The sequence below is a fragment of the Panthera tigris genome, chromosome D3 (genome assembly GCF_018350195.1).
Source record: "Panthera tigris isolate Pti1 chromosome D3, P.tigris_Pti1_mat1.1, whole genome shotgun sequence".
In the NCBI taxonomy this organism is placed as follows: Eukaryota; Metazoa; Chordata; class Mammalia; order Carnivora; family Felidae; genus Panthera; species Panthera tigris.
In genome coordinates this window covers 7,933,635-7,955,028 of record NC_056671.1, presented here as the reverse complement: position 1 = coordinate 7,955,028, position 21,394 = coordinate 7,933,635, and the positions used below count along the sequence as shown (strand labels likewise).

Here is a 21,394-nt window from a genome sequence, read left to right as displayed (position 1 = left end):
GATGAGAAAGAGTGAGTGTGGGTGAGTTTTAACAGTGAAGATCATGCAGAGGTCCCAGGTCAGGGAGGAGGAGGAAGATGTGAATGGATGCCCCACCCCAGTGGCTCAAGTTTTGGAAGAAGGAGAGAGAAAGTGTGTGGGAAAGCAGGAGGGAGAAGTGCAAAGCTGGGAGAGAAGGAGCCAGCATTTGGACTCCTAGAGGGGCATTTACTTGAGGCCAGACACTGCATCTTTGTAGAAAGTCTCAGCAGTCCCCGGCCAGAGCCCAGGGCCCTGCCTGCCTGCTGGGGCCGACGTTGGCCAGACACACCCCAGGGTTTTCAAGATGGCCATAGTGGGGTGGATTCTGCCCCTGGGACTGCAGCCCTGACCCCAGGACCTTGAGGATACTGGTCTCCCTCCTGGAGCCAGATGCCCCCCTAGGCAGGGAGGGGATTGGCAAGTGGGCGATTCCCAGAGTCCCCAAGGTTAAGCCTGAGGATTCCACATTCTGGCTCGTTTTTCCTGGGTCAGAACCCAAATGTCAGGCCATAAAAGGGGCCCAGGAGCTCCTGAGCACATGAATTGGGAGCCCATGCCCCTAGCCCTGGTAGCTGCCCACACAGCAGATGTGAGATTAGCTAAGCCGTCCACTCTGGAGCCTGAAGAGCCAGCAGATACGAATCCCACCTTGGAGACCTCAGCTTTAACTCCCACCCCTAGCACCTGCCCTGGTCCTCCTCCTGCTCCACCTGACATGCTCTGACAGCAGGAATTCCAGAAGGGACAGTAGGATCTGTGGAGAGGAGCTACCCCTCTGCATAGTAACACAGGACCTGTCTGGAGACAGAACTAAAGCTACAAGATGCAGGGGCCTCCTGGTCTGATGTGTGTGTGACCAAGGCCGAGAGGCTGGTGGCTGTGGGTGAGGGACAGACCCGGCCATCCCCTGACTCTCAGGCCCAATATCTGCTTCTCAGATGCCCGCCTGTGTCCCGGCCTGTCCTCGCCGGCCCGCCTCAGGCTGTCCCTGTGCTCGGTCAGTGGTCCGTCCCGCCTTACCACGGTCGCCAGGCTGGGAATGTGTTTGACCGAATTCTCGACCTCCTCTTCGGTCACCTCGACCAGCGTGCAGTTCTCGTCCTCCGATGGCAACGGCTCCGCCCCGTGCCTCGTGACCCAGGGGTGCAGCTTCAACGAATGACAGGAGGGGTGAGGGGCAGGCGGCCAGCTCGCAGAGGCCGGAGAGCAAAACCAAGGCCCTGCCAGCGAGCAGAGCCAGGGAGGAAATGCGGGAGGGCAGAGGTGGTGGCCTGAGGTCAGGCATGCAAGAGAGCTGGCAAGCCAGGCAGAGGGTGGGGGGTGAGCGAAATGCGAGGAAACGTGGAAAAGACAGAGAGACAGAGAATGGGAAGGAGCCACCAGGCCGGGGTATGCGCCAGACTGCATTCTCCAGCTGGCCCAGGTCTTGACAGAAGTGATCAGATTCAGCATCTGCCTTTCATGGTGCCCAAGGAGCACCCATCACCCCTCAGCAACTCTCCTTCATGCCCGGAAGGCTCTGTTCAGAGCAGGCAGATCCTCCCCATTTCACAGAAGGGGAAAGAGAGGCTTAGGGAGGCACAGTGAGACCACTTAGAAGGACACAGTCAGGAAAGGACCCAGGCAGGGGTCTTTCCCATCCCACTACCCACCCCTGGGGTCCAAGTCCTTATCTGTAACCATATGGCCTCCTTCTCCTCAAATGCTAGTTAGCTAGATGCCTAGGAGTTCCTGAAGGAAACCTCTAGATTTCTTAAAGAGTCAGATATGTGCATGTATATGGCATTGGCCAGGGTGTAGTGGGTGGACAGGGGTCTCTCCTAACAGTGCTTTCTGCAAAAAATGGAATTCAGCAGGTTCTGGGGGTGTCAGATTGCTCACTAATTTCCTTCCACCCTCACTGAGATTCTTCAAAGGGATGGGGAGGGTCAAGGAAAGGGCCCAGGACTTCAGCAGCCAGGGTGTGGAGCATACAGAGGCCCCAGTCTGGAGGGTGGATGCCATCAGCCCAAGCCAATCGGAGTGAGCACTGGCTACCCCACTGACAGCAGATCCCAATTCCACAATCACAGTGAACATGAGTCCAAACCCTCCTCCCCACACCCTACCACCACCAGCACCTAGTGGCCCAGACACCGAGGGCATGGGAGGGCAGTGGTGCCAAGGAGGGCGCAGCACTGTGGATGGAGGGGCATGGGGCCTGGCTGAGGCAGGGTTGAGCCAAACAATTCCAAGCAGAGGACATAGGCCAGACCCCTGGTGCACATCCCATGGAAGAGCAGTGGCCCCCAGGTACCTTGATTTCTGGCACCACAATCCTTGATTCTGGGTTCTTGTCCAACATGCGGGTTATCAGGTCCTTCAAGTCCTCAGCTATGTCAGGCCTGGGGGTGGAAGACACATCAAGGGTGGAAAACATACACAGGACCACCAAGGGCTTGGCGAGGAAGATGACTTGGGACAGACAGGCAATACTCACTGATCTGGAAACTCCAGGGCCTGACTCTTGATCTTACTGTGTAAACACATGATCCGCTCGTCCATGAACGGGCACTATGAAGAGAAGTCAGGGACAGAGTAGCCGTCACTGGCTGGCACATCAGTCTGCAAGGGCTGCCACGTGCTGGCGTCACTCCACATGGGTTACAGCAGAGAAATAAATGTCCCTGCAGTAGCCCAGTCTAGTGAGGAAGCACTTCCCATGCCCCCAAGTTCTAGAAGAACCAGGAATGGACTTCCAGAAGGGCTACAGCCCTTCCCAATCACACTGTGACTTTCCTCTGTAGCTGTGCTTTACTTTACCTACTCATACAGAAGCAAATACTCCTCCCCACCCACCTGCCCGGGAAACAATAAATACTAAGAACAATACATAAGATGTAGCAGCAACAGCAGTGACTGGTGAGGGCTTAACCTGGCCCAGGCTCTGTACTGATGTTTCTCAGAACCAATACTTCATTGGCTGCCCCTCTGCCTGAAATGTTCTTCCCACCAACTACATGGCTCATTTTCTCCCATCATTCTGATCAAAGCTCACCTTCTCAGGGAGGCCTTCCCGAGCTCCTATCTAAAGCAGACCGTTCCCCTCAATGCCATGTGATTTTTCATCAGAGCACCTATGCCTGACGTTATATTACATTTGTATTTGCTTATTGTTTAATTCTTGCACTGGGAACATCAACTCCAAGAGGGTAGGGATGTTCATCTGTCTTGCTTCCTGCTTATTCTCCAGGGCCCAGGAACATCCCTGGTGCAAAGCAGTGTTTTGATAAATACCTGTTGAGTTAATGAATGCTTAAATTATTTCTGATGATGCTCTCAGAGCCTTAAGAAATAATAAATACTCTTCTCATTTTACAGAAGAGAAAAACAGAAGCTCACAGAGGTGGCATGTCTTAAGCAGTGCAGAGCTGGGATTTAGTCTAGATTGGGCTGACTGTGAAGCCTGTTCATGCACCACCTCCCAGGTGACAATCAATGCTCTCACTCAGTGGAGGACCTGACCCAGGAGGAGGAGCTCAGGTATCGTGCTGGAAAAAGAAGACTTTATGTGGGGTGCTCAGAAGGTTGGAAAAGGTCACAGAATGGGACCTGGTCCACTCCTGTCCAAGGAAAATTATTTCATTAAGAGCAGTTACCTGAGATCGGAGTTTGGATTGCACAGGTATATCCATTTGACAGACTCATCATTAACCACTTAAGATCTGTACATTTCATTATATGTAGACTTTACCCCTAAGCGGGCGGGGGGGGGGGGGGGCGGGCAGGGGAGAACCACAAAAAACTTATGAGCTCTGGCTGATGACTGCATTCTGAAGCATATGGAGGAAGTGTAGAGATCTTAGCAACTTACTCTAAAATGCATAAAAAAAAATAAGGTTGAAGAAGGACAGACACGTGATAAAGCAAGCAGCGTGAATTGTTTATGGTAGAATGCAGGTGTGGCTGTGTGGGTGTTTACCACAGTTATTTCAACTTTGCTATATGATTAAAAATTATCTGAGCAAACACTGGTAGGGAAGATATTATAAACCATGAGACCAGTTTCTTAAGCTTTCCTCAACAAAGCCACAAGTTCATGGACAGGAAAAGTCCACGTTTTTATTGCTCACATAATTAATCTGAACTTCAGAGTTAAAAACTGAAGTTCCTAAAAATCAATAATATAAAACAACAGAGAGACAAGACAGAACTCCCTAAATCAATAATGACAAATGGATTTTCACTTCCATTCCAATTCTATCCCTCCAAACAACAACTTCTGGGAACACTGCTGAGAAGCACATCAAAGCAGTCCTAAGCTCAGGAAGAAAGAGGGCAGCTATTGATTTGTGATATGGGTCTCTCGTTCAGGAGTGGGAAGAGAGGTAGCACATTTGTGGTTCTTGCCCTAACTTCATCAACTATTTACCACCTCTGGAACCTCATGCTAACCCTTCTATTTTAACAGATCATTCTTCACAGATATGACTACTACATACAGGCAGGTACATTTGGAAAGCCATCCTTTCCATATTCAGGTCCAACTGTGGAAATGGAATGATACAACTCAATGAATAAGCAGTCTCCCTGCAAGGGTAACTATTAACCAGGGGGCCGCCTAGCAACACTCAGGACACAGGACACCCCACCCTGTTACCTGGCCAAACACAAAGCAGTACAGCGTCACACCCATGGCCCAAACATCCAAAGCCTGTAAGAAAAAGAGAGCTTCGTGTAAGGGAACAGGGGGCAGTGAGGGGTGTCTAATGCTTCTGCCCCACCAAGAATCAAAGCTTCTTGCCTTCCTCTAAGGAATCACCCCTTCTTGACTCCTGATCCAGGGAGTTAAGGTGAGATTGATCCCACCCCACTCAAGCCTGGCCAATAAGAGCTTCACTTCCCCCAGCCATTGTGATTGGCTTAAGGATAGGCACATGACCCAGGCCTGGCCAATAAGAACACCACTTCCCCCAGCCACAGTGATTGGTTCAAAGATGGGCACATGACCCCAGGCTGAGCCAATCAGAGCCAACCCCAAGATTTTTGCTAGGGCTCTTCAGAAAGAAGAATGTTCTTTCCTCTGAGGTTGGTAAGCTGATAGAAAGCAGCCTGGAGCTGTAGGTGACCCACCTACCTGGGCAGAAAACCAGCTCAAGAAAACAGTTGAGAGATGGAGAGATGGATTTCTGACTGAATCCCTGTATCTAGCCAAGCCGGATGCCACTCTTCATCTACATGATCCAGTGGATTCAGTTTAAGCCAGTGTGAGTTGGATTTTTGCCCCTTAAATCGACAGAGCTCCGCATCTCAGGCAGGTCCACACCTACCTTCCCAGAGAAGATCTTCCGGGTCTCTGAGAGCGACTCAGGCGCCATGAAGGCAGGTGTGCCCACGGTGTTAGAGAGAAGCGCATCACTGCCCTTGAACTCGTTGCTCACGCCAAAGTCGGCAATCTTGATGTGGCCATCTTCTCCCACCAGCAGGTTGGAAGGTTTGATGTCCCGGTGGATGATCTTCTGGTAGTGTACTGGGGATAGGGCGGACACCAGACGGGAGAGGAGGCAGGAACACCATGTGAGGAGCTCTATGTGGCCCACGGAATCCAGAAACACAGATATGGACCCCTCAGCTCTCTCACAGCCCCAGGCCTCTCCCAGCCTCCCCCTCCCAAACCTGCCGGATACCCACAGCTTTAAAAGATAAGGGAGAAAGAGTGTCTTTAAGGAAGTTCTCCCATCTTCAGAAAGAAGTAGTGGAACACTGACTGCCAATAATAATTAGTAACTGCCTGCTAGTCTAAGTTGTGGGTGCCGACGGTGCCTGGAGAGTTTCTGCTGAGTCTGGCTGGCTTCCAGCTAGAAGTCTCAAGACTTGTGACAGTCAAACATATTTTCACCTACTAATGCCAACACTCAACCTGCTCACCACACCAACAATGACTGGAGCCGATCCAATGGAAGTGTGGGCCACAAAATAGGATTGGGGACTTGCTTAACTTGTTCCTGCCTGGATGTCAACCCATAGGAGAGAACAATCCTACAGTCTGGAAGACTCAACTGCATTTCTTTGGGGGTAGTGGTGATGATGATGATGGTATCAGTAATAGGGCCAGCAGGGCGGCACCTGGGTGGCTCAGTCAGTTAAGTAATAGGGCCAGCAGCTCTATTTGTTGAGTGCCCAGTCGGGGGCCTAGCCCCATGTTAAGTGCTTCTCACGGACCCCATTTAAATCTCATGACAATACTACGTGATAGGCCAGGTTAAAGGACAAAATGTTTAACAACCAGAAGCAGAAAGGACACCTGCCAATCTGAACTACTAATATGTACTGGCTGATTTCAACCTGGTGAGAGATACTTTATTCCCATTTTACAGATGAGAAAACTTAGGTTCCAGGAGGTTTAACAGGATCTCTATCCCAGGGCTGCTGGGAATAAGGGACAATGCGAATAGAGCCCCTAACAGTGCCTGGTACACACAGAAAGTGCCAGGGAAAATGGCCACTATCGCTATTGCTCTTAATTTTTGTGGCAGAAAGAAGGGTTTCTGCTCATCAAGAGCATGGCTTTCCGCAGCTGTCCACGACTGCATCTCAGACAATTCTGTTTCCCACCCATCTGCCTGCACTCCAGGAGGGAAATTCCACTTTCTCACTTGCCATCCACTAGCTGGGATGCTAACCACCCCTGACTGAGAATCCTCCCACAGGCCCCCGCTTACGGTACTCTATGCCTTTGATCAGGTCCTGGAAGTAGAAACGGGCCTGGTCCTCAGAGAGTGGTTTAAGGGTGGGCACTTCCATCACAGGCCTGAAAGGTCAACACATGCATGAGAAGCAAACCACACACACTGGCCTTCGCCCTCTTTCACCAGCAGAACCAAGCACCACCTCACTCAAGAAGCTCCTGCAGCTCGAGAAGTTTCAGGCGTCATACCCACCAGGAAGGGGGACACTCACCCTTGGTTGACCAGCTCAAACACTGTAGGGAAGAGAAAGGGTAAACTGTTACATTGGGAAATTGGAAATCCACCTTCCTCTTCCTCCTCTACCTCCCTAATGTCCATAAAAACACCAAGAAACACAGAAATGAATATTGGGGCCGGGGAAAGGAACAGCTCACTCAGCCCAAACTGGTCAAGGTCTTACTTAGGAAACTAGGGGTCAGAGATTTCTGATGTCCCTGGGACCCCCCGTCTGGCTGTACTTTTCATCCTCAAAACAGCCAAGGACCTTACAGCCAGGGGAAAACAAAGCAGGCAGATGGGACACAGGTGGGGATGGCTCACGGGCTCCTTTCTTCTCTCCACTCACACCTTGGAGATTCCAGGGATACAAGTGATACTAAACTATGTCCTCTTAAGTCAGGTCCCGAGACACCTTATGCCAAAGAACAGGTCTAAGGGGACACAACCCAATTTCTCTTTACTTAGACACAAAGAAGTAGCCCTAGGGGTCTTCAGAACCCCTGGAAAGTTTGGGTTCAAGAAACAAGAACATGTTTGGTTCAAGAAACTCCCACCTCCTCCACACCGCCAGGCTGCGTCAGGCTACAGACCAACAATGCTTGTAGATTCTTCCAACTCCTCGACACCCCACACTTGGCACCATCAGACTCATCCCCGTGACTCTCGATCCAAAACAAGACTTGGAGCAAGAGGTGGGGGTGGAGATTTCCTCACCCTTCAAGGGCCCATCCCCTTCCTCTTAAACAGGTCCCTGCTTGGCTCCCATTCACGCACAATGTGTAGACGACTCCCACTGTGTGAGCTTCTTCCCAGTCCTGTATGTGTGTGGGATCCCCGCTCCAAACCACCAAGTTAGCTAAGCTGTGTTCAGGGAATGCACAAGTTGTTGTTGGGGCTTTTTGTTTTGTTTTTTGCATTTTTAAAAACAGAGGTGAGGGGCGCCTGGGTGACTCAGTCGGTTAAGCGTCCGACTTCGGCTCGGGTCATGATCTCACAGTTCGTGAGTTCGAGCCCCGCGTCGGGCTCTGGGCTGACAGCTTAGAGCCGGGAGCCTGCTTCAAATTCTGTGTCTCCCTCTCTCTCTGCTCCTCCCCCGCTCATGCTCTGTCTCTCTCTCCTTCAATAATAAATAAAATCATTAAAAAAAAATTTTTTTTAAATAGAGGTGAAATTTCCAAAACATAAAATTATTTTAAAGTTTACAATTCAGTGGCATTTAGTGTTCACGGTGTTGTGCAACTATTGCCTCTACCTAGTTCCAAAAAATTTTCACCCCCTCAAAAAGAAACCCTGTGCCCATTAGCAGCCATTCCCCTCCTCCCAACCCCCTCCCCCACAACCACTAACCAGATTTCTGTTCTACGGATTTGCCTTTTCTGGAAATTTCACATATATGGAATCATATGCTAAGTGACCTTTTGTGACTGGCTTTTTTACTTAATGTTCATCCACACTGTATCACGTGTCAGTACTTCCTTCCTTTTTATGGCTGACTAATATTCCACTGTGGATATGCAACATTTTGTGTATCCAGTCATCAGCTAACAAACATTTGGGTTGTTTCCACATTTGGGCTATTGTGAATAGTGCTGCTATAACATTCATGTGCAAGTACTTGGGTGGATATCTGTTTTCAGTTCTTTGGGGTGTAAATACCTAAGAGCAGAGTTACTAGGTCATGTCTCATAGTTATTTCAATTTTGTCCTGCTTGAACAAACATAACTGGGACCATGAAGCTGTCCTTTAAGAAGTGAAAAATTCACACAGTGAATTTCAAACTCAAGTGGAAAAGGACTCTGGAGCTGTCTGTTGTTCTGAAATCATCTACCCACATTGGAGTTTCTTATAGAAGAAACCAAAAGGTTGTTTCAAAGATCTCCAAGGGCTAAGGTGGTTGAGGGAAAAGAGCCAGCTCCTCAGATAAAAAATAAAGCTTAGGGGCGCCTGGGTGGCTCAGTCAGTTAAGCATCTGACTCTTGATCTCAGCTCAGATCTTGATCTCAGGGTTATGAGTTCAAGACCCACGTTGGGTTCCATGCTGGGTGTAGGGCCTACTTAAAAATAAAAAAATAAATAAATAAAATGGGGCACCTGGGTGGCTCAGTTGGTTAAGTATCTGACTTTGGCTCAGGTCATGATCTCATGGTTAATGAGTTTGAGCCCCGTGTTGGGCTCTGTGCTGACAGCTCAGAGCCTGGAGCCTGCTTGGGATTCTGTGTGTGTGTGTGTCTCTCTCTCTCTCTGCCCCTCCCCTGCTCGTGTTCTGTCTCTCTCTCTCAAAAATAAACATTAAACAAAAAAAAACTTTTTAATAAAATAAAATAAAAAGGAAGCTTAAAGGTTCTGACCAGAAAGGAACTTAACTCCCTAAGGCCCTTTCCTGTCTTCAGGCTCATCAACCAGTGTTGGGCAAACCTGAGCTGGGGCAGATCTGCCGTGGCTTCAGGATGTGGTTAGAAACAAAAGCAATGGCACTGAAGGTAAGGTGTCCAAGACAGGAGCTCTGGTCCCCTCAGCTCCGGCCTATCCCACCTTCATTATGGAAGACTTGACTTTCAAGAGCTGCTTCATGAATTTCTGTGCTTATTCCCAAGCACCATAATTTAGTTGGCCTGGAAGAAGGCAGCCTGTTGAAACAGGTCTATTCTCAGTCACTAATAGTTTAACCCCCTTCTACGGCTGAACAATGGGTGGGGAGTTTTTAGCCTCTAGAAATACTGACCACACTATCTGGGGGTCAGGCCTGCAGCTGTAGGACCCTTGCTGATACCTGCTACTCAGTCTCATGTGCTACCCTGTCTATCCTCGACACACGTCTGTGCCTGGAAACTAAAAACTAACCATGTCAGGACTTTCACTAGAATCACATACCCAAAGTCAGGCTAGCTCCTTTCTACACTGCTGCCTCAAAAAGAGAAAAACTCTGTCGATGAAGTTGCCTGATTCGAATGGCTTAGGAAACTCCTCTTTCAAGCTTGGGTCAGGTTCTTTTTATACTCATTCAACTCTGCTCAAAACCCTCCAATGGCTGCCTTCTTGCTCACAGCAAAAGACAAAGTCTTACAATGGTATAAAATGTCCTCTGCCATCTGTTCCCCACTGTCCTGCACAAATGTCACCCTGGTGAAGCATCTCAAGGAGCCACCCTATTTCCCAGTCCCCCAAACTGGAACTCCTGGTTCCCCTGACCCTGCTCAGGTTTACTTTTTTCCATGGTGTTGTCACCTTCCAAGGCTAAGCATAATATTTAAGCACTGACGGTGTCCATCTGTCATGAGAGCAACAAAGTGCCCTGAGGGCAGAGTGTTCTTTTTTGTTTTCTGATAAACCTAGAACAAATTATGTTTGTTGAATGAACAACCAAACTCCCCAAAAATAGACAAAAGCCATGCAGAGTCCTGTCAGGAGCCCCAAGTGAGCAAATTGTGCTGGGAATGCCATTCTGGGACAAAAATTATCTTTTATATTTTATGACATCTGCTATAGCTCCCTAAACTTCACTCATTTGCCTAATATGTTTATCATCTGGCCATATCTATGTACCACATAAACTATTATTTGTTTCATATTTTTCTTTAAATGACTCAGTTTAAAAACTTTGAGCTTTATCCTGGGTAATGACATCCATGAAATCAAGAGTTATTGTGCCACTATAGTTTTTCCTACACAATGGTAAATTAAATCTAAAAAGGTTTTTTAAATGTCTATCCGTGTATCACTTAAAATCATCTCATATATTTAAAGTGGTGATGGTAGGGGCGCCTGGATGGCTCAGTCGGTTAAACATGCAACTTCAGCTCAGGTCATGATCTCACATTCGTGGGTTCAAGTCCTGCATCAGGATATCTGCTGTCAAATGCAGAACCCGCTTCAGATCCTCTGTCTCTCCCCACCCCCCCATTTATTCCTCCCCTGTTCATTCTCTCTCTCTCTTTCAAAATAAATAAACTTAAATAAATACATAAAATAAATAAACTTAAAAAAAATAAAGTGGTGATGATACCACATTTGGGAAATATTGCAAGTCTGTATTGTTCAGAGTTTAATAATGTTTCTTTCTCACATAATTTTTTAAAGTTAACATCTGATGTTATTTACTGTGGAGCTTCTAAATTGTTTCTTCAGAAAGGTTTTTAAAGTTCTAAAATTTGAACATGGAATGCACACTAGATGCTCTTAGGGAACTGAAGTTAACTTTTTCAAATGTAATAATGGTATTGTGACCACCTAAGAGAATGTTCTTATGTGAGATGCACACTGAAGTATTTATGGCCTGAAGTGTCAAGATGTCTGCTAATTTACTTTTTGGACAGTTCAGCAAAAAAAAAAAAAAAAGAAAAAGAAATGGATGGGTGCATGGCTAGACTGATACAGCAAATATGACAAAAAATTATTAACTGCTGACTCTGGGTGGAAGATATACAGGCATTCACTGTACTATTTTTTCAGCTTTTCTATAGGCTTACATTTTTCATAGGAAAAACCTGGAAAGGGGAAGAGGAGGGGGAATGAAAAATAAAATGTCCTAAGCTACAACATTCTCTTGGAACTGAACCACAGCAATTACATGAGGAGAAACTGAGCTCTGTTTTCAAACCACACCCATTCAAACCAGACCCCAGATGACCAATCACTCCTGTGCAACATAAGATTATCCCAGGATCATCCTCATGCTCATCCAGGAGACTTCTGGATTCTAGTCTGGGCTTGGCCACGCCCACTCCCCTCACCTCCTTGGTACCCCTCCCAGCTGTCATCTGTACCCACTTGAAATGCACAGGCTCATGTGAATGCCCACCAAGCCAAGTTGTAAGGACATATAACCTATTGATCATGCATTCCTGGACCCAACAGTCTGCGGTCCAGTTTTGAATTAGTCCTGCCCTTTCTTCCTTCATCAGTACCTACAGTCAGGGCTCCCCCACATCTTCACCAGTTTTTAAAAATCAAGTCTCTGAGGGGGCGCCTGGGTGGCGCAGTCGGTTAAGCGTCCGACTTCAGCCAGGTCACGATCTCGCGGTCCGTGAGTTTGAGCCCCGCGTCAGGCTCTGGGCTGATGGCTCGGAGCCTGGAGCCTGTTTCCGATTCTGTGTCTCCCTCTCTCTCTGCCCCTCCCCCGTTCATGCTCTGTCTCTCTCTGTCCCAAAAATAAAATTAAAAAAAAAACGTTGAAAAAAAAATCAAGTCTCTGAGGACATGCCTGAGTCCTTCTGTTTCTTTGTGCAGTGCCCTCCAAGCCTCCGAATGCCCCACTGTGGCCTCTTAGGCTCTCCAACCTCACCCCCATCCCCTCTCCCTGGTTTACCCTGTCCCACCCACGTTCTTCTCAAACACACTAAGCTCTCACCAGCCTCAGAGCCTTTGCACTTGCTGTTCCCTATGCCTGGAATGCTCTTCCCCCGATGTAACAGGGCTGTGTCTTTGACATTCAGGTACCAAATCATCACCCCGTATGTGACGTGGCCCCTCAGTCCCTCTCTCTCATGTCATCCTCTTTAACCTTCTTCAGAGGATCTACCTGAAGTTAACTGGTTTATTTAGTTGTTGACTATCTGTCTTCCCTGACTAAAATGTCAGCTTCTAAAGAGCAGAAGCCTCAACTTTCTCACTCACCAATGCATCCTTAGTGCCTTGAACCTGCCCAGCATTAGCAGGTGCTCAATAAACATTTGCAAATGAATAAACAGCTCCCCCCCCATAAAGTCCCAGCAAGCACTCCCTTCTACCTCCTGCTTCAAAGTAAAGCAGCAGCCTCACCCTGTGGCTCACTGTGGGGCCCAGCCTCAGCGGGAAAGGGGAAGCTGTCTGTCCTCGGGGGGAGATGCCAGGGGCAGGGGTTGCTCGAGAGGACCCCTGAGCTTTGGCAGGTGCAACTGCCTGAGCAGGGGCAGTGGAAGGCAAGGGCTCTCTTACCCATGTACAGATGGTCCTCGTTGGGGTCATCCAGGACCTATTGGCACAGCCACATGGAACAGGCCGGAAACACAGAGCAGGGGAGAGGAAGAGAGGGAAATGATATGAGCAGGGGGGAAGCAGCAGCCACGGGACTGCATTTGCCACCAGAAGGGCTGTGCTTTCCACTGGCTTTCCTGGTTTCGATGAAGGGCACAGGAAAAAAAACAGTGTGTGCGATCCAAATGGCCATCTGGAAAATAAACACCTTCTAGCCCAATCCTCAAGGGTCCAAAACCTCCCCCAGAAAGGAGATTACAAAAAGGAGAGGAAAAAGTCCTCCCCTGGGAAATGGGGGCGCCTGGCTGGGTCAGTCGGTAGAGCATGCAACTCTTAATCTTGGGACCATGAGTTTGAGCCCCACGTTGGGAGTCGTAAATTACTTTTTTTTTTTAATTGTTTTTAACTTCTCCCCTGGAAAATGTCTCAGCTTCAATAAGAATCCCCCCTCTCTCCTAGGAGACAATGGACTGATCCACAGGGTGAAAATTCAAATCCTGTCTGGGCTCTTCTGACTCCTCCACGAAGAGCCCCCATAACCTCCTGCCCCTGCAGAAAAGGACGTCTCCCTGCCCAGAACATCCATGGCACATTCTCTCTGTCCTCCTCTCATGGCCATCCTGCTTTCATCTCGTCATTTATTTCTATATCTCCCCCTCTCTGCAAAGGGCTGTATCCACCTCATTTGCCTCCGTGGTGCCCTGTACAGGACAAAGTTACATAGCAGGTGCTCAGAATGTCTGATGCATTAGACTAACAGGCTGGCAAACAGCCTTGGATGAAGAGTTCAGATGCCACAGGGCAGTGGGGAGAGGGGAGATCCTGTCAGGACCCAGAGCCACTCACTAAACAGGTGTCTTTGGGCTTCCTCTAAGATGGGTGACTCAAGCATCAGTGAATTGACACTGTGAGACAGTGTGACAAGTGGAGATAGCCTGCAGCCACCATCTCTCTCCTTTGAGAAGAAACAAAGGCAGGCTCCTTGGCTGGACTGGTCTTCCCGCCTCTTCCCACATCGTCCTCACCTTCCCCAGCCAACCAACATCCACAGGACGAGAAAGAGATTTACCCTAGGCAGAAGCCCAGGGCAGCCAACCTGGAGCCCTAAGCCCTACCCAGTGGGAGGAGCCAGACCCAGGGCCTGGCCTACCTAGAGCTCTGCACCTGACAAGCCCCAGTCAAGGCACGGCTGCTAACCCTCACACCCACCAAAGACAGGGGTATACCCCCAAATAGAGGCCACCAGCCCTTTGCACATGTTGTTCCTCCCTCTGTGATGCCCTTCCCCATCTTTCCCTGTTGTCTCCATCCAGGGAACTACCGGGACCGTCTCAAATATCCCTTCTCCTGAGAAGCCTTCCTCAGCCATTTGGGTCGGCTGGCTGCTGGCACTCCATGCTCCCGCAAACACTGCGAACACGTGTCCAGTGACATGCTTTATCACATGCTGCTTATAAGTCCTGTCATCTACACCAGAGGTGCTCCACATGTGGCTCGGGGACTCCTAGGGATCCCCAAGATGTTTTCTCAGAGTTCATGAGGTCAAAACTATTTTCACTCTAAAACTAAGATAATATTTGCCCTTTCCACTCTCATTCTCTATTAGTAGAGAAACCAGAAACCACATCACAGGCGAGGTCACAAGAGGCTGAATGCAGAAGCAGATATGAGAATCCAACCATCTTCTATTAAGCCACACATAAACAACAAAACTTTGCAAAAATGTAGAACTATGCCACTCTTCTCACCACAGTTTTCCAGAAAATATAGTTACTTTTCATAAAAATATATTGCTACATAATGGGATTATTGTTGTTTTTAAATGAATTAATAAATAATTTGTAAACTTCTCAGTTTTAAATTCTGATGTGGCAAATAATAATAAATACAACCCACATAAGCAAAACTTTTTTGGGGTCTTCAATAATTTTGAAGAACATACAGGAATCCTAAGACCAAAATCTTTGAGAACTACTGATCTAGAACAGAAGATGGCAAATATAGCATGCAAGCCAAATCTGGCCCTCTGCCTCTGCCTGTTTTTGTAAATAAAGTTTTATTGGAACACAGCCACATCCATTTGTTTACATGTATAGAGTTGTTTTTGTGCTAATATTATATATATATACAGTATACTTATATATATACAGTATATTATATTATAATATATACAAATATAGATAGAAATACAGGCATGTAAGATACAGATATAACATATATATATTATATCTATATCTATCTTATATCTATATATATAAATAAAGAGACAGAAATGGGTAACGGGCAAGTTTCAGTATCGCTCTGACCCTCAATTCCTTTATCTATAAAATGGAAGTAATAAATAGTCTTAGGAAAGGGTGAGAATAATATGAAAGAACAGCAGTCAAGGAGTCGGGAGCAATAACTAGTACCCAGCCTTGCAATAAGCTGTTTAACGTGGAGCGGCTCTCCCTAGAAACTAGTGGTGTGGCATGTGGGTAATAACAGAGCCGAGACTGGACCATCACTATCCCTGCCTCCCTCCTCCCTGGCCTCCCAGCTCACCTCTACCAGCTTTACCACATTGGGGTGGTCCAGCTTCTTGAGGATGGCGATTTCCTGGTACACCTGCTCAATGGGGCCCCTAGGCTGGATGCAGCCTCCCGGAGCTGGCCGGGTGCCTCGGGGCGGGGGGCGACCTGGAGGAGACACAGGGTCAGGGCAAACAGCTTTTCCCCTGCAGATGGCAGCTGAAGAGGGGACAACCCAAGTCGGGGGTAGGGGGGGTTTTGGCAGGGATGGAGTGGCTGATGTCCCCAGGGGCCTTAAGGAGCCTGCTTGTCATCTGTCTCCTCTGCTGCTGGAAATCAGTGAGGATGGAGACCCAGCCCCCTGTTCAACCTTCTGTTAATACCCTCCTTCCTGCCCCATGCCCCAGTGACAGGAGTCTTTGGGGCATCTACCTGGGCACTCTCTGTAGGGGACACCATTCAATGGGATCTTCTCTGTCTTGCCCCAGCCCTGCACCTAAGAACAAAGGCCTGGCCCACCAAACTCACGTGGAAAGCCTGCCTGTCGGATCAGCTTCTTTTTTGACAACACCTTCATCGCCTGTGAAAGACAAGACCCCATATCTTGGTTAAAATGGGGAGGAAGGGAGAGAGAGAGCTCCTTCCACTCCTAGGCCTGCCGAAGCTCTTGGTGCCCTGGTGGCCTCAGGACGATGTAGTGAGCGCCTCGTCATTGGAGTGGGTCAAGCAGCTGCAGGCTGGAAACTGAACTGCCAGGGTCCCTTCAGCCCTGAGAGTGCTTCCAAGGCTCCAGGTTAGCTCTCCTGACTGGGACCATGAGCCTTGGGACTCGCTACAACTAAACCAAGACATGAGTCAGCTGGAGTGATGGACGAGAGACTGGCTATTTTACACATGGGGAAACTGAGGCTCGGGTGTGATGTCACTTGGCCAAGGACACACAGCTGGCAAATGGGAGAGCCAGAATTTGAACCCAAGTTGGACTGACTTCCAAAGGCAAACGAGGGCAATTTGCCTCACTACCACCTGGTGATTGGTGCTGTGAAGGATGTAGAAATGGTAGCTCAGAGTAAGAACAGGAGACATTTGCTGAATTTATCCATTTTCTTTCCGAGCCGATCACTTTGCCTCCCCATTTCCCCATCTGTATAATGGGAACATCACTTCCTTCCTAAGGCACAAAATGAAACAACCTAAGGATAAAATGAGACAATAGCGAAGAAAATCTTTCAGGAAGCTAAATTCTGGAAAGGAGGGTTTTGCTTTGGAAAAGGACAGGGATGGAGAGGGGGACGTGGATACTTACATAATAGGTATTGTCATTTTCATTGTAGGCCAACTTGACCACGCCATAGGAGCCCTGGATAAAGGGAGATGCCCATGACATACTATCCAGAAGTTATGATCTGCAAAATGAGGACCCTAATACAGGGGCTGCAAACCGGCAGCCAATTTACCAAATCTGCTATGCAATTACATTTTGTTGCATCTGCAGTTTTTAGAAAGTTTGAGTGAGTTGCCAACATTTAAAACCAGAAAGATCAGATATAAAAATCTAGATTCTCAGCTTCTTTTGAGAAAAATCAGAAGATCTGGACCCATAATCACCTCCACATGTCAACAGTTTGCCATAGTCCTCTCCACTCCCTAATACCTTACACCTAGTAGGCTTTGTTCATTTATATTACTCACTTACTTTCTATTGATATTTGAGTTTTTTACCCCTGCAATAACACTGCCCATTGGCTGAAATAAAAGCAAAAATAGATGTGAGAGTACCTCAGGGAGAAAAAAAACACCACCACTAATGTTGGTGATATGTTATTCCCTTAAAGCTGTCTGGGCTTCTGTAGAAACACATTAATATTTTGATGTAAAAAGAAAATAAACCAGATGGACCAGTGATGACAAAACCCTCCCCCACAACTTTGCCTCCAAGGACTCGTTCCCGCTCCCAGCTCCAGCAGGTTCCCTCCACCGTATCTGAGACATCCTTGGTAGATGCAGAAAACCAGCCTGGCTCCTCGGATATTTACCTTTCCAATTTCATCCTTCAGTGTGTACTGATTCAGCTGTACACAATCCTGCAATGTTAAGTAGAAACACACAGAATATGAATTGTAAGTTTGCAGTTAGATACGTTTTTCACAAAACAAACACACGAACCAGGACCCAAATCAAGAAAGAGAATATTCCCGACCCCCTGAAGCATCTCTCAGACACTGGCCCGTCTCCAGGGTGACCACTACCCTGCCCTTTAACAACACAGATTTTGTACATTGTAAAAAATATGGGGAGCCTGAGTGGCTCAGTCGGTTAAGTGTCTGACTTTGGCTCAGGTCATGATCTCACAGTCCATGAGTTCGAGCCCCGCATCGGGCACTGTGCTGACAGCTCAGAGCCTGGAGCCTGTTTCAGATTCTGTGTCTCCTTCTCTCTCTGCCCCCTCTGTCACTCAACCTCTGTCTCTCTTGGTGTCTCAAAACTGAATAAATGTTAAAAAATATATATTTTTTAAAATGTGATCATACAGTATGTACTCTTTTAATACACATTTTTAAAGAGGTGTTCCTAAAACATTGATTTTAAATTAAACAAGTAATCCTATATAAGGACTATGTTGTCCAATATAAACAAAGTAACACAAGTGGAGAAAATCCGAGTGACTGTGGGCAGAGAATGGTTTCTTAACAAGATTTCTCAAAGATTCTTTTTGTACAAAAAGCACAAAAAACTCATTAATAACAACACCCTAATTTAAAAATGGGCATGGGGTGCCTGCGTGACTCAGTCGGTTGGGCGGCTGACTTCAGCTCAGACCATGATCTTGCTGTTTGGGAATTCTAGCCCCATGTTGGGCTCTGTGCAGACAGCTCGGAGCCTGGAGCCTGCTTCGGACTCTGTGTCTCCCTCTCTCTCTGCCCCTCCCCTGTTCATGCTCTGTCTCTATCTCTCTCTCTCAAATAAACATTAAAAACATTAAAATGCTTTTCATAAACATTAAAAAAAATTTTTAATTAAAAAATAACAAAAATGGGCAAAAGACTTGAAAAGACAGTTCTCCAAAGAAGATATACAAATGATCAGTAAGCACATGAAAAGACGCTCAAAAAAAAAGAAGAGGCTTAACATCATGACTCATTGGGGAAATGTAAATTAACACCATACCCATTAGATTGGCTCAACTCCAAGACTGACCATACCAAATGTCAGAATGTAGGGCATGGAGAACCTTTATACACTGCTAGTAGGAAGTTAAAATGGTGCAGCCTCTTTGGAAAGCAAGTGGGTAGTTTCTTAACAAACACCTCCTCTACGACATAGCCATTCTGCTCCTAACTTTATCCAAGAGATGTGAAAACTTGTGTCTGTGCAGACTTGCATACAAATGTTTGAAACAGCTTTATTGGTAATAGTCAAATACTGGAAACAACCCAAAAGTCCACTGACAGGTAACCGGATAAACAAAAAGTGGTCCATTGCAGACAATGGAATGCTAGGCAGCAATAAAAAGGAAGCATGCAGTAATAAAGACAAATCTCAAAATTGTTATGCCATCAAAGAAGCGAAGCCAAAAAAAAAAAAGAGTGCATACTAAATGATTCCACTTACAGAAAATTCTTGAACTTGCAAACTAATCTATGATGATAAAAAGTAGGTCAGCGGTGACCTGGGAAAGGGGAAGAGGAGGGAGGGATGTGTTGTCGGGTGTGCTGGAAATGTCTGTGATCTTGACTGGGGTGATGTTTTTAGAGACGTATGCATATATCAAAACTGATCATATTGTACACGTGAAATATGTGGTTTGTTTTACTTCAGTTACACCTCAATATAGTTAGGGGGGAAATGTGAAGTGAAAAAAGAGGTAAAAATGGGAAAAGAAACACAATAGAAAATAAAACTTCAAGTGTTACCAATAAGCCCAACACTTCCCTTGAGCCCCACCGCCACCCCAATTCTAACCCTTTCCCCAAACCTTGATGTCAGTTTGGTGTATAAACTTCCAGGCCTTTTTCTATGTAAATGCACGCATACGTGCACCTGTTGAAAATACAGAGCATTGTTTTGGGATAGGGCTTTGGGGAGGCAAAAATGATGTCACACTAAATCACTTCTCAACCTCTTTTCTCACTCAACATCACTGGAGACAGTTCCAGGGCAGAGTGTACACACAGACCTGTATCTTTTCATCTGCTGGATAGTGTTCCACGGCTCACAGAACCCTCCCTTCACTAGGTTGGTTGCACTGTTTCTCTCCAATGTTGATTTCATCCCCCTGAGTCCTGAAGGGATGTGACCAGCAGAAGTGGGGCCCTGCAGAGCTGTCCTAAGGGGTCTTACTGCCCCCTAATCCAAGCCCTACATATTGCTGAATTCCTCTTCCTAGATTCCACTCTGATCATATCAGTTCCTGATGCTTCCAAGGTCAAGTTCTGACTCCACTCCTCTGACCTTGGCAGAGTCGCCTACTTGCCCACCAAATACCAGTCTCCTCTTTCTTCCTTATAAATGGATAGCTTAGTGGCAATGGCCCAGGATGGAAAATTACATTTTCCAGCCTTTCTTACAGCTAGGGGTGGCCACACGGCCAGTAGGAGGCAGGCAGAAGTGTTGGGCAGAGCTTCCAAGAAAAAGGACAGACTTAGGAGGCAAATGCCTTTTCCTCTTCTCTGCTCCTTCTTCTTGTTTGGAATGGAGCTGTGAGGGCTACAGTCACAGCAGTAAGGTTTTAAGGACAACAGAATCACCACACTGGTCCCCACTCCTCCAGATTTAGTTTACACGATAAACAAGCCCTATTGTGTTAAAGCCACTGTTGTGAAGGGGGGCAGGTCTCTGTTTCTCTAAGCTGATTCAATTCTAACTGAAATAAAGCCAAATTCTCTGTCTAGCCCTGTTGCCACGGTGCTCCACGCATGGGCCCCATTCTTCAGCTAGCTGAACCCCTGACTGCCCTCTCCCCCATATCCTGTCTTCTACCTCTGGGCCTCTGCTCATGCTGTGCATCCCCCCTGCAGTGAATTCTCTGTGTGTACCCATCTCCAATTATGGAAGTCCTACCTAGCTCCAAAAATATAGTTCAGTATCAGCCCCTTTAGGAAGCTATTCTCAATGTCCACGCTTCTCCCAGTTAAATTCAATCATTTCTTCAACAAATATTCTTGTGCTCCTACTATGTGTCAGGTTCTGTGCTAGGTGCTGGGAAACATGACAGTAGATGGGACTGTTCCTTCTGAGCTTACATTCTAGCTGGGGAGACGGGCCAAAAACAATTCAACAGACACATAAACAATCAGATGGTGTTGAGTGCTATGTCAATAGGGTGACAGGGCAGGGAGGGGTGGCAGGCTGAGGCTGCTTACAGAGGGTGGTCAGAGAGGCCCTTCAGAGGAGGAGACATCTGAGTTGAAACTTGGCTGTCAGAGGCAGATGACCCTGCAAAGAGCGGGGAGGTTCCAAGCAGAGAGGACAGTAGGGGTAAAGGCCTAACAGAGGGAATGAGTGTGGACACCTGAGGAATCTAAGAAGGCAGTGTGGACAGAGCCTTGTGAGTCCGCAGCAGAAAGGCAGGAGATGGGGGTGGGGGCGGGGGGTGGGGAGAGGAGGAGCAGGAGCAGATCACGCAGGGCCAGATGAGCCCTAGTGGGACTCAGTTCTAACTCCCAGAAGTTTTCATACGAATCAGAAGAGACATGCACACACAGTGCCCAGCGCCTGCCTGGTGCCCTGCTGCTAGGCCATGAGGTCTCTCACCCACCCCCATCTCCCGCACAACTCCCAGCCACCAGCACCTCCGTCTCCCCTAGAGACTCTCTGTGGCCCCACTGCCCTGCCCACTCTCAAGGCAGGTCACCTGCCCCCCAGCAGCTCTCACCAAGAGCTAGTGTAAAAGGTCCGGCTCCCTTGGCCCTCAAACAGGATACAGAAATTCTGAGGTACAGAATTTTCTACACTAACAGGGT

At 47.5% G+C, this 21,394-nt stretch overlaps 1 protein-coding gene across 7 annotated transcripts in view; it reads right to left on the bottom strand.

The window, feature by feature from the left end:
* The window catches only part of CAMKK2 (calcium/calmodulin dependent protein kinase kinase 2), a 47,309-nt gene that overhangs the window by 10,250 nt on the left and 15,665 nt on the right, over positions 1 to 21,394 (bottom strand). For 2 of the 7 annotated variants that reach the window (XM_042962882.1, XM_042962885.1), the window contains exons 3-14: positions 17,468 to 17,515; positions 16,738 to 16,791; positions 15,960 to 16,011; positions 15,466 to 15,599; positions 12,883 to 12,919; positions 6,961 to 6,982; positions 6,723 to 6,811; positions 5,331 to 5,587; positions 4,661 to 4,714; positions 2,501 to 2,574; positions 2,318 to 2,405; positions 1,042 to 1,170 (exon numbers count right to left, since the gene is read on the bottom strand). In XM_042962882.1, the coding sequence (XP_042818816.1) occupies positions 1,042 to 1,170; positions 2,318 to 2,405; positions 2,501 to 2,574; positions 4,661 to 4,714; positions 5,331 to 5,587; positions 6,723 to 6,811; positions 6,961 to 6,982; positions 12,883 to 12,919; positions 15,466 to 15,599; positions 15,960 to 16,011; positions 16,738 to 16,791; positions 17,468 to 17,515 (1,038 nt within the window). The remainder of the gene's footprint in view (positions 1 to 1,041; positions 1,171 to 2,317; positions 2,406 to 2,500; positions 2,575 to 4,660; positions 4,715 to 5,330; positions 5,588 to 6,722; positions 6,812 to 6,960; positions 6,983 to 12,882; positions 12,920 to 15,465; positions 15,600 to 15,959; positions 16,012 to 16,737; positions 16,792 to 17,467; positions 17,516 to 21,394) is intronic. The other 5 variants (XM_042962883.1, XM_042962888.1, XM_042962886.1 and 2 more) reach the window with 3 other exon arrangements.